This window comes from Phalacrocorax carbo, chromosome 5 (genome assembly GCF_963921805.1).
Source record: "Phalacrocorax carbo chromosome 5, bPhaCar2.1, whole genome shotgun sequence".
Taxonomy (NCBI): domain Eukaryota; kingdom Metazoa; phylum Chordata; class Aves; order Suliformes; family Phalacrocoracidae; genus Phalacrocorax; species Phalacrocorax carbo.
The window spans coordinates 9,790,223-9,811,735 of NC_087517.1; the positions used below are offsets into that span (position 1 = coordinate 9,790,223).

The 21,513-nt window shown below is 38.1% G+C and overlaps 1 protein-coding gene across 2 annotated transcripts in view; it reads left to right on the forward strand.

Annotated features, from left to right (window-relative positions):
• The window catches only part of DPP10 (dipeptidyl peptidase like 10), a 311,266-nt gene that overhangs the window by 220,900 nt on the left and 68,853 nt on the right, over positions 1 to 21,513 (forward strand). For both annotated transcript variants that reach the window (XM_064451108.1, XM_064451109.1), the window contains exons 6-7: positions 6,931 to 6,983; positions 7,083 to 7,164. In XM_064451108.1, the coding sequence (XP_064307178.1) occupies positions 6,931 to 6,983; positions 7,083 to 7,164 (135 nt within the window). The remainder of the gene's footprint in view (positions 1 to 6,930; positions 6,984 to 7,082; positions 7,165 to 21,513) is intronic.

Sequence of the window (21,513 nt, forward strand, 5' to 3'; positions counted from 1 at the left end):
AGATGGTTTTCACCTAATAATGTTATTGATAACATTAACATTATTAATTTATTGAGCACATAAATTACAAAATGGATGGAGGATTCATCCAGCAGCTGTACTTTGCCTTTGGCAGTAGTCATGCTGCTACTAATTTCATCTTATTAATTCCATCACAGGTTTTCTAACAGGGGTGTCGCACATCTTGTAATACAAAGAGAAGAAAAGAAAAATCATTTTTATTGTTTTGTGAAAGTTCTGGCTCAGCACATTAGATACTGATCCCATTCTGTCTGCACTAGCAAAGTCACATGTCTTAAAGCTCATGGAAGGGAAATGAGGAACAGAAGTTTGTTATGTGAATATTGATCCATTTTTTTGAAGAGCAAGAAGTTGCTGCTTGGGATCCTGATGGCATAAGGCAAAGACTAACACCTTCCCACTGTAATTCATTTGCTTTCAGCAGTCTGCCACAAAGGATGAAACCTGGCCACAAATGATTTGGCGTTCTCCAAATGTGTAGCGGAATAAAGAGTACATATATAATATTAGTGACCTGCTCAAAGTCTTTTCTCATTTTCATCGCTGGAAATATGAATTACACCAATGTACACTGAGCAAAACTGAGAGTGAAATGTCACTACCTAGAGGAGAAATAATTTAGACAATAATTTGCATAATTTATATAGCTAATATGTATAGACTTTATATAATTTTGTGTAATTTGTATAGGCTGTGATTTTGTGTAGAGAATGAATTTAAATATATAGTAACGCAACTTACTGAAAATACATATTACAATTATTAGTTTTGGCTGGCTCATTTCATGCTGGCTGAAAACGAAGTAATAGAAGTCAGATCTCTACCCTACAACAGAATATGTTATAGGACCATCCAACCTCCTTTTAGTCTTAATTTGTATGTTGTCGCACTGTGTGTAGGTACTAATTGCTGTGTGAAAGTGCTGTGGCTGGATCAATGCAGCGTCATGCTTGAGAAGCCATGCCAAAGCCCTGTATCGCGAGCTCGTGCACAACTAGCTCAGCGTTGCGCTTCATTGCACTCCCAGTTAACTGGGGTTAAATCATGTGGGGTTAGATGGGTCGTGTGCATCTGTGGGGTAGACTTGCCCGAAGTCATCAACACAGTTTCATATTGTCTGCTATGTCACTTGCTTTTGATGCAGCTGTTGCAAGCATAGTGCATTAATTTCAGTAATCCCTTTAAGAGGTCTCAGTAACCATCCTGTGCATCTATATTTTGTTATGTTCCCCTCATGTTCTCTCCACTCTGCGTCTGGTACTTGCTTATTATTTGTACTTCATGGCATATTCTGCAAGCTCCATTTTTCTTCCAAGACACTTTTATCCCAAAGGCAAAAGAGGAAGCAATATGTGTCTGCATTTCTTTGTCTAAATTGATTTTTTTGAGTCTTTAGTGAAGGTTTATTGAAGGTTTGATCTTGGATCTGTGAATCAGTTTCGGTGTGGGAATACTTCCATGCATGAATGGTGGCTGAATGCTTGGTTAACTTTAATCTTGGCCTTGTAATTGCTTTACCATGGCACAGTCTTTTGGATTGGTTTTGAGCATAAGTAGATTTTTCAGTAATTCTTCAAATGCTTAATTCAATTGTAGAACAGAGGATGAAGGCAAAATCCTACTCATGTTGCTGTTCCTCAAGCTGTGTACAACAGCCAGTAGTTCCTGTGTCTGGGACCCACTGAAGCAGTTCAAAAACATGCCAAACCGTTTCACTAATGTATTATGAAAGATCTTAAAAAGTCAGAAGGGCCATGGATGAATGAAGAAGTGAGTGTCCTTGGCAAGATGTATTTCACTTTATTTCCCCACTTCAGTGTGTCCCCTCGCGTGATTTCTTGGCTCTCATGCATTTTGTGAACTGTACTGTAACACAAGTTATTAATTAGGAAGGATCATTTTTAGTTTTAAGTAGACCTTTTTTTTTCAGCTGGTCTCAGGAATGTTTGTTTCTCAGTAATGTTGTTATAGGTGTGATGGCCTGAAGAGACAATTGAGACAAGATTTTTGGGAAGAGGTAATATATGTTTTATTAGACCAGCTGATGTAGCTGGAAAAAATAGAAAAGCTTTCAGGCACACAAAGCTTTTCCAGGTCGGGTTTTCTTAGCTTTGAACTGCCTAATAACTGACTTGTGCCTGTGAAGCAATAAAAGGAGTTTCTTGATCTTTCTCTTTTTATGAGTAATACTGTGTTGGAGGCATCCATATATTGCAGCACTTAACACTTGCCACAGCTGAAGTTGATCATCTGTTTGTAATTCTGATTAATTCCTTTAATTCTTATAATAATAATATAATAACTTTTCATTCAGACTAGTAGTCACTTAAAATACTAGATTTTGTTTTCCATGTGATCAGAAGTATAAATTAACCCATAAAAGATCTGATACCTCACTGATAAATCATAACAAGCTGTGCAGTTTTGATCCTTATCTGAGAAACTGCCTCTCTTTCCAAGTCAATGTATGTGTTTTGAGATAAGTGAGATGGGTGTGATGGCATATTCTGCAATGCCAGTTATTTCATGATACTCTGCTGCATTTTTTTTAACTAATAGGAAGGGCATGGCTTTTAAATAGCCTCTTTGTTATTTGCTAGGTACAATACAAATAGATATCTAATGTAGGAATACTGTGTGTGAGATGTATACCCCATTCTGCTGGTAAACATTAGATAACCAAAAGTATTACTGCAGATGCTAAAATTTTCACTGTATTTTATATCCTGTCACTTTATCGTTCTTGCTCAGACTGAGTGCTGTTATGCCCTGTGAGAAGTCTCATTGGAATCTGAAAGGAGAAATTAAAGAGTCTAGCAGCACTGAGAACCACAGAGACAAGTTCAGAGTATGGATGTTTGCATGAGGAAAAACGAAAATATAGGACTGTCGGTTCACTACCTTGCAAAAAGCTGTGCTAGCAAGGAGGCATCATTATTGCTCTCAATAAATAACATGTGAAAGAATAAAATGGGTTTATAATATAGGAAATGGATGAAGGATGCGTCAAGGTGTTTGGCATGCCCAAGCATTTTGTGATTATAGTGCTGTGTGGCTCTAATGTCATCAGCTCTCTTCCAGTTCCCTGGAACTGAGGACCTTCATCACCTTGTAGAAATACTGCTAGTGAGATTTTCTTGGCAGCTATTTAGCACAAACACTGTTCTGCTGAGGGATGTTTTCCAAATTACCCAAGGACAGCGAACTGAATATTTCCTGGAGTATATTACAGAATTAGTGGAGGGTATTTGGCTTAGTGTATATTGCACATCGTTTTCCTGCATCTTGCTGGGCTATGCATTGAGTTCCGTGGCAGTATGTCATTTGTAGAAACCTTAGAAAGACAAAGACATTCCTTGAAAGGCAGAAAATAAAGGACATATAAACCCCAGAACAATATGTCATCTAAAAGTTCAGATCGTGATTGATAAATGTAGGGTTTTTTTATTGTTGGCTGTTAGCTGAATAATAGATTGTTATTTCAATAAGTTTTGACTAGAGCAATTTGTCTTGAAATACTTTTTTTCACCTTTTTCGTTTGGGTCCTTTGTAATATAGTTCTGTAATTTTTTTAATACACAAATGCAGCTAACTTTTTCAGTGTTGAGCAGCATCACATAGAAGCCTGTCTTCAGTTTATAAATTGGTGAAACACTGAATTCAGAAGAAATATATGATATGCAACAGTACTTACTTACTGCATTCTGTGGCGAAAGAAAAATTAAATCATTTATATTGAGAGGGAGGTATGCTGTCTTTCTGATCTAAAATGTCATTTTCACAGTTCTTAAATAAATATTGTGGGGAACATTTTCCAGATTATCACAACAGAAACAGGAAAGTTAGTTACTCATCAGAAAGGCCTGAAACCCTAGAGAGCATACATGCCACTCACGAAGGTAATGCTCCTCACAGTGTCCCATCTTAACATGTGTAGTTATATTATTAAATTATACAAGGCCATTTTCCTTTCTTCATTTTCCTCCTCTGATATGACAGTGCAGACATTACTGTAATGCATTTAATATTTTAAAAGGCTTTGCTCTCCTACGTTGCTTCACTTCTTAGAGACCTTTCCTGTGTCTATATTCATTAATCGATTCTCCTCTTTGTACCTAGAAGTTGAGTCTTTTTTTCACTACAACCTTTCGCTCTTAGCCTCAGTTTCACACTACTTAAATATGTCATTTTTTTGTCAGCTGGAGCAATTTACTGTCCATGTTCAAATATTAGCCTTAGTTTAGTCTTTTGATACCACCCCAGTTAGAAGGCATTTTGGAATGGAAATGATAGCTCTTCGGATTTGAATGGTGAAGAAAATGACCAACCTTCACTGTAAATACACTGTGAGGGGGCAATGTAGCCCAAGCTTTACCTGTGTGACCTCTCGGTCTGTATCTTTGCAATCTCTATCATAAATTACCGGATTTTTTTTCTCGTTAGTCACATTCCACAAAAAAAGGGTTGCAGGGCAGAATCCTCCAAGCCTATGTATGTCTCTTCCAGGGGGGACATGGCTGGTGGCAGCATGAATGGTTTGATCCTGGTATTTTGCGAGTTCCAGAGACTCCCTATGGTTAACATCAGGCTTGGTGCCATCAACTGGGCTCTTCTTTTCTGATGCCAGATGTGGTATATCAGGGGTCACGAGACGTGTGGTCCCAGCCACTGACATGGCTCTGCATAAGCTAAAGCTTTACCAAACTAGTGGAGATCCTAGAAAGGATCTCCAGAGGCAAGCCTTTATACAAAACTGTGAGAGCTTCCTAGGAATATGACACTTAAAATATGAGCCAGATTTGAAAAAGAAATATTTTTCTATGTCCTCTTTTGTTTGTTTTAATTTTGATAATGATGCTGTTTCAGTTTGTGGCTATTGAAAGCAGGATTAATTAGGAAACTTCCTACTTGTAATTTATTCATGGTCATACTATTAAGAAACAAAACTAACATGAGTAATGTGAGAAAAATGTTGGTATCCTGTCTGAAAGTGACTTCATTGTAATGTTGGTCTCCTCTGGTTGTGGAGCTCTTTCAAAGGTATTAATACATTAAACACAAAGATATTAATACTTCTACATGAACATTTAGATAGAAATTTTACCACAAGGCAAAAGGAGAGCTTCCACATGAAGTATGAATGTTCTGCTTGTTGTTATAGCATATTTTCTGTTAAAGCTCTCAAAATGACTTATTAGTTTAGCAACCTATTTTGAAATATATTCTGTCTAATAATTTACTTTTTAAATATTTCTATTCTAAATACTTATCAGCCCTCCACACATTATCTGTGATATACTTTTCCCTTTTCCTGGAAGGGCAAGAGACCCATTCCTCTTCCCTGTAACTGGCTGGATGAGACTGTCCACTTTAACAGCTACTGGCAAGTACCCCTCTGGGTAGTGCTGGCAGTGTACGCCCTGTGCAGAAACCACCATGATTTAACCATTTATGGCCCTTTGATCTGCTGTCTTTCACCTCTAGCAATATAAGACTTAAAAAAGAAAGCAGGAGCTTTGAAGCTAACCATTTGTCTCGTTGTCTTACCAGCAGTACTTGAATGTCTTGATAGGCCCTCACTCATGTTATTGCCGAGTTATTTTTTTCCCAGACACCCTACTGAACTTTAAACACTATGGTATGTAAGCAAGGAATCTGCTTCTACTATGTGTATTAGATGTATATGTATATGTAGTATAGTGACATGGGAGTTGATATGTTTATGATAGCTATTTAGAAAAAATCAATCAAATTGCTTAGAATATTCTTCTTGGTGTCTTTCTACCTCCTGCAGCAATCATAATATTATCATGATTTGTCTCTATTTCTGTCACACTTAGCACATCTCAGAAGAGGCTGGTATGTTGCATGACCAAACACTTTATCATAAGCTGTAATATAAAAAAACTGAACAGTTTGGGGCATACTTATTAATATATGTGTGATTCTTCTCACTGAAAAAAACACTTGCAATGTTAAGCATCATAGACTTGTACAACGGAAGTGATTGTTGTCTAGGAGTGAAATTTTATAGAAGGGAAATTCAGCTGTTGCACAAAGTACAGTTACTAATGTTACTGACCTTAGTGGGCTTCTTGCAGCATCAGCCAGCAAGGATTTAGGACAGGCTAAATTCTTGGGGTGTGTTGACAGGGAACTAATAATGGAAACAGAGTCAGTGGAAGGGTGTTTCAGATGTTTCTGTTACTGAATGGCCTCCAGACAAAATAACCACCTCTGAAATCTTCTGTGCGATAGCAGCAAGTTCTGATGGCTGTTCATGTGTGATCTTCCATCTTTTAGTGCATCAAAATCAGACTGAAACATGTTTAAGGAAAACCACACCAAATAGAGCCCCAGTAATAAGCTTTCTGTTTTTCTATTCTAATCTATTCTAATCTATTCTAATCTATTCTATTCACAATAGCCCAGAATGTCATTCAGGCTGTACATGGCAAGTGGTCAGAAAAATATCATAAGACTGTGTATCTATCTGCATTTCAAGTAAAATAACTGTGATACCTGTACAATGATTTTTACCATAACTTGATGAAGAAACACAGGAATAAGTTATTTATTTTCCTAATGTATGTTCTTGTGTTGTTTGATTTGGTGGTTTTAAATCCTTTTGTTAAACAGGAACGTAGATTTTTTCTGATTGGGACCTTTTCTGTGCAGTTGTTGTACAGGTTAAGCATCTGGTTAAATTAATAGGTGATTATGTGTGTCCTTCATACAGCATCCAAACCCTCATTCAAGTCTACTGGTTGTAATTAATACAGTAAAATCTTTCAGCAATAAAGATATCAGTGTTTACAAGGATTGAAAGACTGTGACTATCGTAATGGTAGTCTGTATTTAATCCAGTATTTATTTTTGTAATTCTTACACTTCCTTTTTTTGTCACAGGTTTTTCATTATTCTTATACCGCTTCATATGTGATTTATAACATACATACAAGGTAGGTCACATTGTTTTTTCCATATGATGATGATGTCGGTAGTTCTATACATAAGGTGATGCCAGTGTGTTCAAGTAAAAATGTTTACATTTTTTCAAGGGAAGTTTGGGAGTTAAACCCTCCAGAAGTAGAGGACTCAGTTTTACAGTATGCAGCCTGGGGCATCCAAGGACAGCAACTGGTAAGCACAGTCATTAAAAATACTGTGGTTTAATAATGTATTTACTCCAGACAGACCGAAGGTTTTAAAATAACAAGAAAGAAAAAAAAAAGAAAATCCTTAAGATAAGCTTTGGTATATATTTTTTGCACGATGCTAGTATGGTCTTGTCATAGCTTTTAGGGGATCTGTTTGTTTATTTATTATTTACTTAGTTTATCAAAAACATGTAAACATGTTTTTCAAGTCTAATCCCAATAAGCAAATTGTACAATTTTTGAAAAAAATCACATCTTTAATTGTACAATTGTGGAAGGAATCACATCTTCATCTACATATGCACTCAAGTAATTTTCAGAATAATCATCTTTATGGCTACTGCTCTGAGAGATGGAAAGTTGAAGGTGAAGAAAAGTTTTGAAGTGTAAGATCTGTGAAAACTGTGGGCAAAAGGAAAAGCTTAACATCCAAAAGTGAATGTGATGGATTCAATGAAAAGTGGTGTTTTCATTTTACTGCCAAGGTCAGTTGTGCTGCACTGAATTCGTAATAATAAAACCAGGAAACCTATGTTTTATACATTGTTTTCTACCAAAAGTTTTGCCATTTTTTTATGAACATAAATCATCCATGATCATCATGACCAATCTGAATATGAGAAGAAAAAAAACTGTGGATTTAGTTCAGCAGCTGTTTTAAACTGCCCTGTGACGGTAGTTCTCGGCAAGAGAAAGACTTACAAAAGCTTCAACTCTCTGAATAAGAAATCCAGATAATCCTTGTTACAGTGTTCTAATATGCTCATTAATGCCTGCGGGCGTGATCCTGAAGCCTCTTTGCACGTCTGACTTGTTCGTGAAGAGAGGCTGTAAGTTGAATGCCTAGAGAATATACCCCATTGCTTATAGCATTCATCAAGGCGGTGGGAACGTAAAAAATGTTTCTGGTTGGAATGTATTGCATTAAGCAAGTGGAGGCAGGAGGAAAAAGTAATTGGGACATGCTTGGTATGTTTTCATAATTAACCACAATAATTTATTAAAAATAAGAGCATAGTGGCAGGATTGATGGTAACAAATATGTAGGTTATTTACCAGGCAGCATTATGGATCACACCAACCTATGGAGGTTGTAGCAGAGAAGCGATGCATTTGCAAAACTAAGCAGAATTTAAAAAACATTTTAAAATAAATTATAGTTCATAAGATTTGTCTGTGCTATACCTCTGATTTGTAATCTAAAGTACAACTAAAATTACATGCAGTAATTACTGAGAAATCAACGGGGTTTTTTTCCTGCATGCGTCTTAAGAATGGGGCAGACTTACCAATCATAAACTTCAGAAAAATAATAAATCGGAATAATGCTATCTTTATCAGTTTTGCCTAGATTTTCATTCTGGAAATATGTATGAATATTTCCAGATATGGGCACAGGTGGACTCCTATAAAGTCTCAGAACTGAAACAAAATAGCTGGTCATTTTAGGTACAACTTTAATCATCCAAATTTGAAAACGTTAGCATAATTTATACTTCAGTGAGGATAACATTACTCATCTTTGTTAATGTCCCTAGTAAAGTTAATGTCATGCTTTAAAAATATCTGCTCTGCTGTGGGCTTTATGGTGCCATATGGTCTGCAGAATTAGGAAATAATAACTTTGATTAAAACACAAAATCTTCTGTGCACTGTGAATGATACCAAGTGTTGTCATATAGATGTAAGCCTGCAATGACAGTGTACTGAAGGTCACTTCCATAAGAATTGCCAATAAGAAGGATGTACCCTTGAAGCTGTTTATGTGGTAAAAGGAGGTTTCTAAAGTGACAGACGTGCCTTGCCACATTACCCTCCCACTTCAGCAGCAAGCCAGAAACGTGGAAGGAGCATGAATTAATAAAGACTGTTGTGAATAATGGTTGCTGCTACCGTCCAGAGGAACAGCTGTCTCTAGCAGAAACGGGACAGTAGAGATCATTCCAGCAGAATAGCTTAAGCAGAGAAGAGATGAATGAGTGAGGACACGTTGCCATAGTGGTTCTCAGTTATAAAATTTGTCATTAGAACAAACACTTTATCAGTGAGTTTTCATAAAGATAGTACAGGAAGCAATCAGCAGTGAAACTGGGTAAAGAAGAAGTCGTAAAGGGAAAGGTCTAAAGCATGGTAATCCATCAGCAGTAGCTATCGATAGCGCATGTGTGGGTTCAAACAAAGATGCAGTCTCACAGGTCCACGTTGCCAAATACACTACGACTGGTTTACCAAAGTCCCTTCTGAAACAATACTTACTTGTCTTTTCCATATAATAAGGGAAACAGTGACAATTCTTAATAAATTAAACAAGCACTGGAATACATAGTCTAAAGAAAATGGTGATGGTATATTAACTTGGATACTGTCCAAGAGCCATTCATTACAACTGAAGAACAAGCGGAGAACAAATTAACTGTATATACACAAATTTTGTTTAGAGAGACCAGAGAGAGACACGTGGCATGTACCCTGTGGCCAGTAGCAATACTATGGCCATGACTGGTCAGCAAAATTAGCATGAGCTGTGAAACAAAAGGCACAGGTATGCCTGGCTGGGCCAAAGTTCCTAATTTACACTTTAACTATTTGGAAGGTCCTGGATTAAATCCAAATGATGTGAGGTAACACGTGCACTTGGATCAACTACTTTCAATAAATTGGCTATAGTGTAAAATAACATGTTTCCAATCCTTAGTTCTGCAGACAACCTAAGTAACAATATGGCCTACACAGGAATCTTAATTTGAGTTCTTCAAATGAGGGGGAATAGGCAAGTTTCAAATAAATAATATAAGTCAATGAAGAAAAAAAAAGTGATTAAATGGTTGAGCAGGAAAATTTGTATGAAGCCAGGAAGTGTTTCTTGCACAGAAGAGAGAATATGGCTACAGTGAAATCAAGCACACAATAATACTTCACATCCTTGTGAAAATCATGCGTGGGTCTAAGTTGTCTACTGTTACGAACAATTTCTAGGGCTGTCTAACAGGATGGCAGGCCACATGTGGCTAGCGAAGAACAGCAGAGTCAGGTTTATGTCAGATAGCGGATGACTGCGCCATAATACAATTGTTTTGAAGCTACCACGGTGGTTGCAAGTTATTTCTGTTTCTTGCTATTTACCTAGAGTGGAGGATTTTGTGAAGATTAAGAGAAAAGCTCAGAGAAGCATCTGCTGTTTGTGTCATGACATTTTGGTGGTGAAATTGAAAATGTTTGCCGTTGGGGAGAACAAACTTTTATCTAATGAATTAATGTATTTTAAGGTCACATAGCTGTTATTTATGAGAACTGTTTTCAAGGTCACATGCTTTAAATTGCTATCTCTTAACTCTGTTAGAACTGTGCTAGGTCTAAAATACCATTTCTGTGTGTCTTAGTAAGTTAGGGAGCTGTTTATGTATTTGCTAAATATTTCTTATATTTGCTCATATTTGATTAAAATTTTGAGAGAGATCAGTGGATTATCTCTTTACCACCATTATCACAGCATTAAGTATTTCCAGGGGAAATGAACTAGGACAACCAGATACCTAATTGGTATCATCAACGTTTTTCTGCCTCCATTTTACTTGATTAAGAGACCTCATTGCATATGTCTGAGAAAGAGACATCCCATACCTGGTAGGGAGGCCTTACTGAGGAGGAGAATGCTTTGGGGGGGTTTTAAAGGGCATCTGGTGTTGAAATACCCCATTTTTTATCCCATGTTCTCTCTTCTTTGGCCTTATCTTCTCCAGTAGTTTGTAGAACAGGTTTTCATGTTTCTGTGCTGGATCTGGCTCGTATGTGACACATATATGAGAGATGTAGTGTTTCTCTGCAGTGCATCTTGTGATATGGATAGTTTTTCTGATTAGCCATCAGGTGGATTACTTTAAGTATCTCCCAGCGATGCATGGTTAGTTGTTGTTAGTTTTACATAGCTTTTTCTTAAAAGTTTTACATAAAGGTGTTTTCTGCCTGGGTGGTAACTTGTTGTTTACTTTGTATGAAATACTTCATTTTCACTTTATTCTATGAACATATATCCATGTAAGTCCCTTTGCCTTTGTATTTATAATAGGTATTTTATGTTATTTATTGCACTGAGCTCATTTTTCTTTTGATATATTAAGTGTTTTTTGAAGGGAGCTTGAGTTATATATTTGGATGGATCAGCATAAATAATGATCGACTGACTTATGTATGAATGTCTATGCATAAATAAATGCATATTTTAACAAAGCAGAAATCAAGAAAATAGTAAAGGTATCCAGAATACTAAAAATATCATGTTGTAGAAGCTTGATGGATTTCTTTGTCAAAATTTCATGCCATCAACAAAACATAGCTTTATCAAATTGTTGGATACAAGATGAGCTTTTACGATACTTTAACATAATTTAGGTCACCATTGCGTAGCATTACCTATTTTCCTGTATACACAAAGAACAATTTGTTGACTGTAGCTGAATTGTGGGTTCAGGAAGCTATCATCAATTTTCAGAAAATACTTTAAATATTGGAAAAGAAAATTGCCCTCTTGTTCAGAAAAATGGAACAGGGTATTCACAGATAATAGGGCTTAGAAGCTAGAGCTTTTATAAAAAGAATGAATTAAAAAAAATCCAGTGGAAAAGGACGTCACCTTATAGCAAAACTACCTAAAATAAAGCATACAAACAGAAACCTAGAAACAAAATAGAGCAAAATCTGCTTTAATTGTTATTAATAAATGTACCAGTTCAAGAACTCTCTACCCCTCTTTTTTGTGATCAGTCACCTTTGTCCTGGTTGTCTTGTTTGGAGGTTCATTTTGCCTTCCCCCCCCTCACCACCTGTTGCCCCACAAAAATGCAAATATCTACCAGACTGTTGAATTGTTGTATTAACATGACATTTCCTTATCATTGCCTTCTCTTCAAAATTTTAGCTTTTCTCTATGGCTTTCAAATATTGTTTTAGATAATAAAAGTATTGCCGCAGCAAAATTCTTTGGTGTTACGTTATTTGCCAAGTACCCGGATAAGCACTAGACTAATTTTAGTAAATGAGAAATTAGCAGGACTATTGTAGACACATACCTTGCTCAACAGATGCTCTAACAGCCATTAGTTGCTGAAAGCGTCATTTACCATTTGCTCTATCAAGGTTCAAAGTACAGCTACTATAAAAATTGGTAACTTATCTTTCTGTAAAATATTTGCCATGTGTTTTACTTTCGCATAATTAATGCTGTGGGTACTTGGCACCCCCTCCTGGCAGAAACACTTCCATTTGTAAATAAAGAAGAAAAGATCTCTCAGGGTTCATGAGCCAAGTAGAAGCTTAATTAATGCTAATGAAGTAAGTCCTAAATAAATAAATTGAATCTGCTGCTTTTATTTTCAAAGTCTTTTGCTCTTTTGACTGGTTGTATTTTTCTATGAGTAACTTTAAAATCACATATTGAAGAGTCAAGGCTTTATTTCATCTTTCCTTTTAATCATGATGCTAATAAGGCAAATGGCAGTAAAACGGAGAGGAAGATGCTTGCTTGAATTTATTCTGAAAACCAGAAGTAAATAAGGGCATTTTAATGTGACATTGACCTCAGGTATGATTTCTTATTTAAAGTGTATGAGGGATTCCTTGCAGAACCTCTGTATCTCAAAGCATACTTGGAGATCCTTTGTCTTGCTGAGGATGTTTCTATGAAGAAAGGGAACCTGTATGGTTGGGCATTGTCCACCTAGCTGAGTCTGTAAGGGATTTGACTGTAATTCTAGCAAATGATGAAGTTGTGTCTTTCTGAAGGCAATGAGAAATTAAGGAGGCTACGAAAGCTTTCTTATTTTCTCTTCCAAATGTTCTTATTATATTTCTAGATTCCAGCTGGGAATCTTACTGTGTCAGAGGCTGAGGATTTGGACCAAAAAGTGAAATTTTTACAGGAAAAAAAAAGGCACACAAAAAGACTGTTTTAATAGCAACTTTTGACCAGCAGCTAAAGTTAGACTATGTATTATTTTGCAAGACCGGGCATTCTGGTTTGTTTGATTTTGGGTTTTTTTTGTTGTGTTTGCTGGGGGTTTTTTTGTTTTCTTTTTGTTAGATGAAATGTGCTAAATGGTCAGATCCTGTTATGAAATGATATGAAAGCCACTTGGTAGCATACTTGCAAAAGCTTTCTGCAGCTTTATTTTTGATACAAGAACTGCTTTTTATCAGGGTCATGGTGAGTGTGGGCAATATAATATTTTTCTTCACATAAGAATTAGTTACCTAAAAGTCTTACATAAAATTATATTTGTCCTAAGCTGCTGCTACACATTGAATTTCCTCCTGGATTTCTCAAACTAGCATTGTAAACCATAAATGTTTCTTGCCTTTCTATTTAAACAATTAAATTCAAACTATTCTTCAAAGAAAAAAATAAATTATTAGTTTCTCTGAAGGTATTCTACTGAACTACTTTCCATTTTCAATTACTAATTTCAAGGTGCCCACTCCACTTAAATATAGATGAAGTTGGAGGAGAAGAACTAAATGCATGTTCTCTAGTTTCAGAAGTGATACTCAATATGAAAGCAATTTTATCCATCTCAGAAAATGGGAATGGAGACTGCAGCTTGGAAGCACAGGCAGTCTTGGAAAACTGGGAAAAATATGTTTTTACATATCAAGGTTGGATATATTCAATAACAGTTTTGTGAGCAGTAGAGAGCAGGAACATTTATAAACGGAAGTAAGGCTAAGTTGAGCATAGAAGTTGCTTCATCCTTTTGCCTAGTGAAATGCAATGGACGTGTCCTGGTATCAAAGGTAACTTAAAAATATTAACTATTAAGGATTCGATATTTCTAGTCCTTTGTAAGAGTAGCTACTTGGCTGTATCTGAAATATGTGAAGAAATAAAGAGAAAATCATATGTTTTATGGGAGCATTATTCCTCTACTACTGTTTTTCATGTGGAACAATAAAAATCCCAGCAGCTTTAGAGTGAATAAATTGAGAGGGGAGATAAAAGACGTTTCCTCTCCCCTTTCACTGATTCTTATTCTATTATCACTGCTTTAGCATGCAGCTAATATTTAAATCAGTATGTAAACTGTGCACACAGCTAGTGCACCTTCTATCCAGTCTCATATCAATAACTGCCTTGTAAGCAAATACATTGGAAATTTGGCATATCATTGTGCCAAAAAACAAATTATTTTTTCACACAGATATTTGTGTATGTATATGTACAGATTTACACACAGTCCCACAAAGACACATGCAAACAAGCAGAGACACACATGTTTCATAGGGGCAATCATCAGGACTTTTCTTTGCAGCAGCCTGCAGGGAGCGATGAAGATAGAAATACGCCCCTCTCATCTGGACTATCATGTTGTTCAACATGTGTATGTGTAACAAAGCGTATCTGAATAGTCACACTTCTGTCTGTTAGCTAATATTAACTGCAAGTCCAATGGCTCATAAAATAGGACTGCTGTGTTTCTTGTGTGAAAATTGTGTAGCTTTATCTAATGCAGAAACAAGAAAATTACACTTTAGAAGTCGAAAATTCTATAGAAATATCCACCCAGGAAAACTAAATACATAGTCAGTGAGAAGAGAGGTCAAAATCTGATTGAACCTTTTGCTAAATCAGAATTGGGAAACATTAGGTAACAAGCTTTATTATGGACTGTATTTTCACATAACTCCAGAATCCTGCCCCAAAACATTGCAGGCTTGCCATATATATATATGTCCATGGATCATATAATCACTTAGTTCATATGTGATATTAAAAAAAAAAAAAAAAGATACGGTATACCACAGGATGGGTTGGTAAATTTGTATTAATCTTTTGGTAATGTGATGTAAATGTCAGTTCTGTCTGTGAGATAAGAGAAACAGATATATTCTATTCTCTCTTACCTCCTTACCACCTAGGGAAAAGGAAGGGGAAAATTCACTATGGTAAGGTGCCAAAAGTCAAAACAGAAGTGTTTGATGAACTGACATTTCTAATGCCTTTGTGGTTCAGATTCTAAGCCAGAGGTTGTTTTAGCCAGTGGTAAACAAAAAATTTATTTACCTTTTTAAAAAATTTTGTGGAAGACTTGCAAAAGACTTCTGAGTCTCTGTGACAGTACTAGAGCCTACAGAGTTCAGCTGGGAACAACCTAATGGTGTAAAACCAAATTGGCAGCAAAACCCCCTGATCTCATGCTGTGTGGCAAGGGTCCTCTGGTGCTTCTATTGATAGCTTTTGTTTGCTCTATGATAACATTTTATTGTCTCATTTGGCACATAGTGTCCAGCAAAAATGTAGACAGGTTTCTGTCAGTGCAAGTGACAGTGACTGAACCTCCTTTTTCCCCTATGATATGTGACCTTGAAAGTTAGTTCAGTTGTTCCAGTAGTCAAGAAAGGACATCCTAGCTCAGTTCAGATCAATGGGCTTTTTACGTCAGTCAACCAGGATTTTACCAGTTTCATATGGGTAAAGATGGAGTAGATGGTCCTTGTAGTTATTTAGAAGAAAAAATAGTAGAAGCTGTATATACATCATGGATGATGATGTCATGACTGCCAGTTGAATCTCTGTCAGCAAGACAGCTGTGATGTAGAGGGAAAAAAAAAAAAAAAAAAAACCAACAAAAAAACCCAAAAGAGATTATGACCACACAGGTTTGGCCATGTTCTGCACTCTTGTAGGCTCCTCAGGGGTTGGAAGGGATAGTGGAATAGTGGGGAGTGTATATTCACTGGCAGCTTCAAGGCCAGGACAGCCCTGGAGAATAAGGATTAAAAAGTCAGGTATACTGTTGATTTGTAAGAGAAAACGAAGCATTGGTTGGCAGGGAGGAAAGAAGTCTGAGGGATCCACCAATCAGCCAACTCTTAAAACTCATACAGGTTTGTTTCCACAAAAGTAATAGATCTATTTTAAGCTGGTGGAAACAGCATTATGAGGAAAACAAACCTGTGCAGTATTTATCACTTTAGTTGGGGGCTAGGGTGTGGTAAAGCAGTAATACGCTAATAGTATTTATGTGCTCTTGTAAACATGTTATATATATGAGCAGGGCTTGATCAGTAGTGACTAATAGGTATTGGTCATATAAATAATCTTGCAGAACACTGCACATTTTTACTTCACCATTTATGGCAGGTGCCAGTGCATTTACAGAAATAGAAGAGAGAAGTTTTGTGTGGAAAGAAAGCAAACAGTCATTTTCAAGTGTTGCTTCACAGACTCTGAACTGTCCCAAACAGAAATGCTATTAAAAGAGTTAGTCAGAATTTTCTCATTCCTTTTGTATCATTCTAATGAGATATTTTGAGACAAACTGGCTTTCTTGTATTGAATGCTGTCCCTATATGAAGTGGTGAATGCCTGTAGAGTCTGTACAGCTAGATGCCATCTGCTAAAATGTTGGCCCATCATAAAGACATACGGCAACTTGGAACAGTGTGCACAGTGGGGAGACCAAGGCACACGTACTCCGTGACAAGATAGACTGGCTCAGCAATCATAGAATCATTTAAGCTGGAAAAGACCTTTAAGATCATCCAGTCCAACCATTAACCGAGAATTGCCAAAGTTCTCTGGGGTCGTCTACCACCGCAGGAACAGTAGAAAACTTAAATACGACTTACAGCACACCATTTTCAATTCTGTCTTTTTTTTACTTTGGTCCTTGCTGTTTGCATGCTACTTTCTTACATTTTGTCAAGGAAAACAGAGAAAACTCCTCCTCTGGCACCAAGTTCAGGCACTTATCTTAGATATTGTCCCATCTCCCAACATTGCCTTTTTTCTTCCAGAGTAACTAGGTTGAAAAATTTTCATTTTAGGTTCTGTTATGGATTGATCAGTCTGGTCACAACTAAAGGCTTGATATCAGTGTGAGATGAGCCTTCGAAATACCAGAGATCATTTTAAAAGATTTTATGGTAAGGGCAGATTATGATTTTATTATAAGTCTGTAGGAGCAACCCAGGCATGTAAGAGTGACATTTCTGTCCACACTCTTCCATGCTGGTTCATTAGTCAGAAGCTATCAGTAAACGCAAGGAACAAGGAGTGTGAGCTCCTGAGCATACGCTGTTTATAGATGTCTGTTATACACATCACTTATACAGACGAAGGGCAAAGGGCTGAGCAGCCCAATCCCTCAAAGGCATTTTGCACAGTGTAGCAGCCAAGGTAGTTCTTCAGGCAGCCCCATGGGGAGGAAGCAGTAGATCCAGACTGTCAGCTCAAAGGCAAGACAGTCTTACTGTAATCTTCTGTGCAATCACAAAGGCTTATAAAGTAGGTTTTTGCGTAGGCTGTAGTTCAGATATTGTATGTGATTTTGTTTATATAACTGTTGTGGTTTAACCCCAGCCAGCAACTGAGCACCACAGAGCTGCTCGCTCACTCCCTCCCGCAGTGGGATGAGGGAGAGCACTGGAAAAAGTAAAAGTGAAAAAAGCCTCATGAGTTAAGATAAGAACAGTTTAATAATTTAAATAAAATAATAATAATAGTAATAATGATGAAAAGAATATACAAAACAAGTGATTCACAATGCAGTTGCTCACCACCAGCCAAACGGTGCTCAGCCAGTCCCTGAGCAGCAGTCCCCCGGCCAGATTTTCCCTACTTTATATGCTGACCATGGCGTCATACGATGTGGAATATCCCTTTGGCCAGTTGGGGTCAGCTGTCCTGGCTGTGCTCCCTCCCAGCCTCTTCTGCATCTCCAGCCTCCTCAGTCGGCAGAGCATGAGGAGCTGAAAAGTCCTCGACTAGTATAAGCACTACTTAGCAGCAACTAAAACATCACTGTGTTACGAATGTTATTCTCATACTAAATCCAAACCACAGCACCATACCAGCCACTAGGAAGAAGATTAGCCCTATCCCAGCCGAAACTAGGACAGTATCCACCCCTTCTTCTATACCATCTATGTCCTGCCCAAGTCCCACACTTTCCAAAACATCCCAATTAACCATCACCACTTTTCCTGTCTTTCAATATATGTACACACAGATACCATTCCCTTAGTCTATGGGCTATCCCTATAAAATGTTCGTTGTGTTCATTTAGTCCATGCCTTTGGGCTCCATCTATCATAAGAGCCTTTCAGGGCAGGAGAGATGGTGTGTGGTGTCGGATCGTTGCATGCTGAAGCCAGTTCTGGTTCCATTAATACTGCCATTTCCTTGGTTTTCATCAAAGTTCATTCTTCATTAAGCTGTGTGATTCTTACTGTAATAGCATTGATATGGCATATAGCCACCCTAGAAGCCAGGATATACAATGTTATGTAGCAATTGACATTATACCATTCAGTTCATTGGCTATTCTCACCCAAAATCAAATCTACTTGAGGTAGAATCATAGAATGGCTCAAGTTGGAAGGGACCTTTAGAGGTCATCTAGTCTAACCCCCCTGCAATGAGCCGGGGCGTCTTCAGCTAGATCAGGTGGAGCTCAGAGCCCTGTCCAGCCTGGCTGGTCCAGATCCATCTGAGCCACTTCAGTCTTGGCAGCCCGATCCACCTGCTGGTTGTTTCTATGTTCTTCAGTGGCCCGACTCCTGGGGACGTGAGCATCCACATGATGTACTTTCACAACCAGGTTCTCTACCCGGGCAGCAATATCTTGCCATGATGCGGCAGCCCAGATGGGTTTGCCTCTGCACTGCCAGTTGTTCTGCTTCCACTGCTGTAACCAGCCCCACAGGGCATTTCCCACCATCCAGGAGTCAGTACAGAGATAGAGCACTGGCCCCTTTTCCCGTTCAGCGATGCCTAAGGCCAGCTGGATGGCCTTTAACTCTGCAAACTGGCTCGATTCACCTTCTCCTTCAGCAGTTTCTGCTACTTGTCGTGTAGGACTCCATACAGCAGCCTTCCATCTCCGGTGCTTTCCCACAAGGCGACAGGACCCATCAGTGAACAGGGAGTATTGCTTCTCGTTTTCTGGCAGTTTGTTATACAGTGGGGCCTCTTCAGCACGTGTCACCTCCTCCTCTGGTGATAATCCAAAGTCTTTGCCTTCTGGCCAGTCCATGATCACTTCCAAGATTCCTGGGTGACTGGGGTTTCCTACTCGAGCCTGCTGGGTGATCAGGGCGACCCATTTACTCCACGTAGCATCAGTTGCGTGGTGTGTAGAGGGGACCTTTCCTTTGAACATCCAGCCCAGCACTGGCAGTCGGGGTGCCAGGAGCAGCTGTGCTTCAGTACCAACCACTTCTGAAGCAGCTCGAACCCCTTCGTATGCTGCCAATATCTCTTTTTCAGTTGGAGTATAGCAGGCTTCGGATCCTCTGTATCCCCAACTCCAGAACCCTAGGGGTCGACCTTGGGTCTCCCCTGGTGCTTTCTGCCAGAGGCTCCAGGTAGGGCCATTCTCCCCGGCTGCGGTGTAGACCACATTCTTTACATCTTGTCCTGCCCGGACTGGCCCAAGGGCTACTGCATGAACTGTCTCTTGTTTAATTTTTTCAGAGGTTTTTTATTGCTTAGGGCCCCGTTTGAAATCATTCTTTTTCCAGGTCACTTGATATCCTCTCTCTTCAGCAGAGGAACACTTACTCCTAATAGCTCAGATACCAGTCCCTAGGAGTGGGGAGTAGGGCATATCCTCTTCTGAGTTGCTGGACCTTCTGGAACAGTTTCTCCACAGCCAAGATGAGGGAGGAAGAGAGGTTTTTTTTGTATTGCTGGAGTTGGCCAGCCTATTCATCCACTGTTGGTTCCTCTCCATCTTTCCAGGTCAGTATTGCCTATGAGTTGGCATATGATGATGGAACGCTCTGTAAACCCAAAACACAGCACTGTATTGGCTGCTAGGAAGAAAATTAACTCTATCCCAGCCAAAACCAGGACAATAACATAGAGGACAATGTTTGTACTCACAAGTTAGTTATTATGCGATTAAGCAGGATGTGAATTCAGTGAATGTCACAATCTGATATCATTGGAAAGGCAACGTAATTAATGTGGGTCTAAACAAAAGAGGGCAATGCTTCCTTGTTTTTATTGGTAATCAAGGACATAAACATCAGAGTTATCATGGCATTGCTGATGCTCTCTGAGTTCATGCCCTGGTTTATTCCATGACATTAGTAACTAATCTTGTAGCTGCATTATGAGTGCATCCTTGCTATTGTTTACAGTATATTTATAAACTATCTAAATAGCAATTAAATATAATAGCCTTGTAGATTGTTTGCAGTTGTTCAGAAATGATTGTGCTAACACATTACTGTGATGCAGTGGCATTAATCTAGACAGCAGAAAAGTAGTGCTTTAGTGTCCAGTTCTGTTGTTCCTGCTATGTCTGGCAGCTTGATGCCTGCAAAAATAAAAATAATATATAAAGGCGGTAGATGACATGGGGACGTATGTGTTCTGAGATCTCCATATTTCATATTGATCAACAGCTACTTCCTCTCTGCCTTAATTCAACATAATCAAAAGGTTTGGAAGCTTCCCCTGAAAAAATTCCTGTCTAGGTCAAAGACAATCTTTAGAAAATTGATACCTTTAAGAGTAAATATAGTTATTATTGCTTACAATTATAATAATTTTGTTGTTTTCGGTTATTTGTTTTCTGCCCCATTTGCAGTGTGTCTGATGATTTTGAAACATAGATCGTATAAGGGTAGATCTTTGTCTACTGCCATGCTTTGCTTAGGTAGCTGATGGTACCTTCTGTGCCCAGCATCTGCATAATTTATTGGTCCATGTGCACATGGAACTATGGAGTAAGAACTGGAGCAAGTCAGAACTGAACACCTCTGAAAATTCTTTACCGGTATAGATTGAACTGCAAATTAAAAAAGAAAATGTCAGAGAGGAGATCAGAGCCATCCTGCACTCCTGGAGACGTGCAAAGCAGCTGTACTGCAAACTGTGTCGGACATTTTAGCCTGAAATCCTTGCCCATAGGAGCTCACAATCTAAATAGACCACAGGTATAATGTAGGGGAAAGGGATATAACATAAATCTGCTTTGCGATACATTTCTGTAAAGCTTCCCCTGAAATTGTCATCCGTAATGTACATGATCTGGATAGAAAATTGGTAAGGTGAAAAAAAAAAAAAAAAGGTTTTGGAGAAAGTCTGTGTAATTGTAACTGACGAAGTCACTACTGAATACTGTAACACTTTTAAAAGCTTTATAAGACACTTTCATGTGTTTTATATTATCTAAAGTATAGTACTTCTTTTTGGTTCTGGAGATTGCTCCGTAACCTGTAAGAAAGGTATCAGCAGAATAATCAGTGACACCAGTGAAATGCATTATAAAGGTTTTGGGTAGTAGTTTGCCACCTTGTATTTTACTTGCTTCTCAATCTGGGAGTG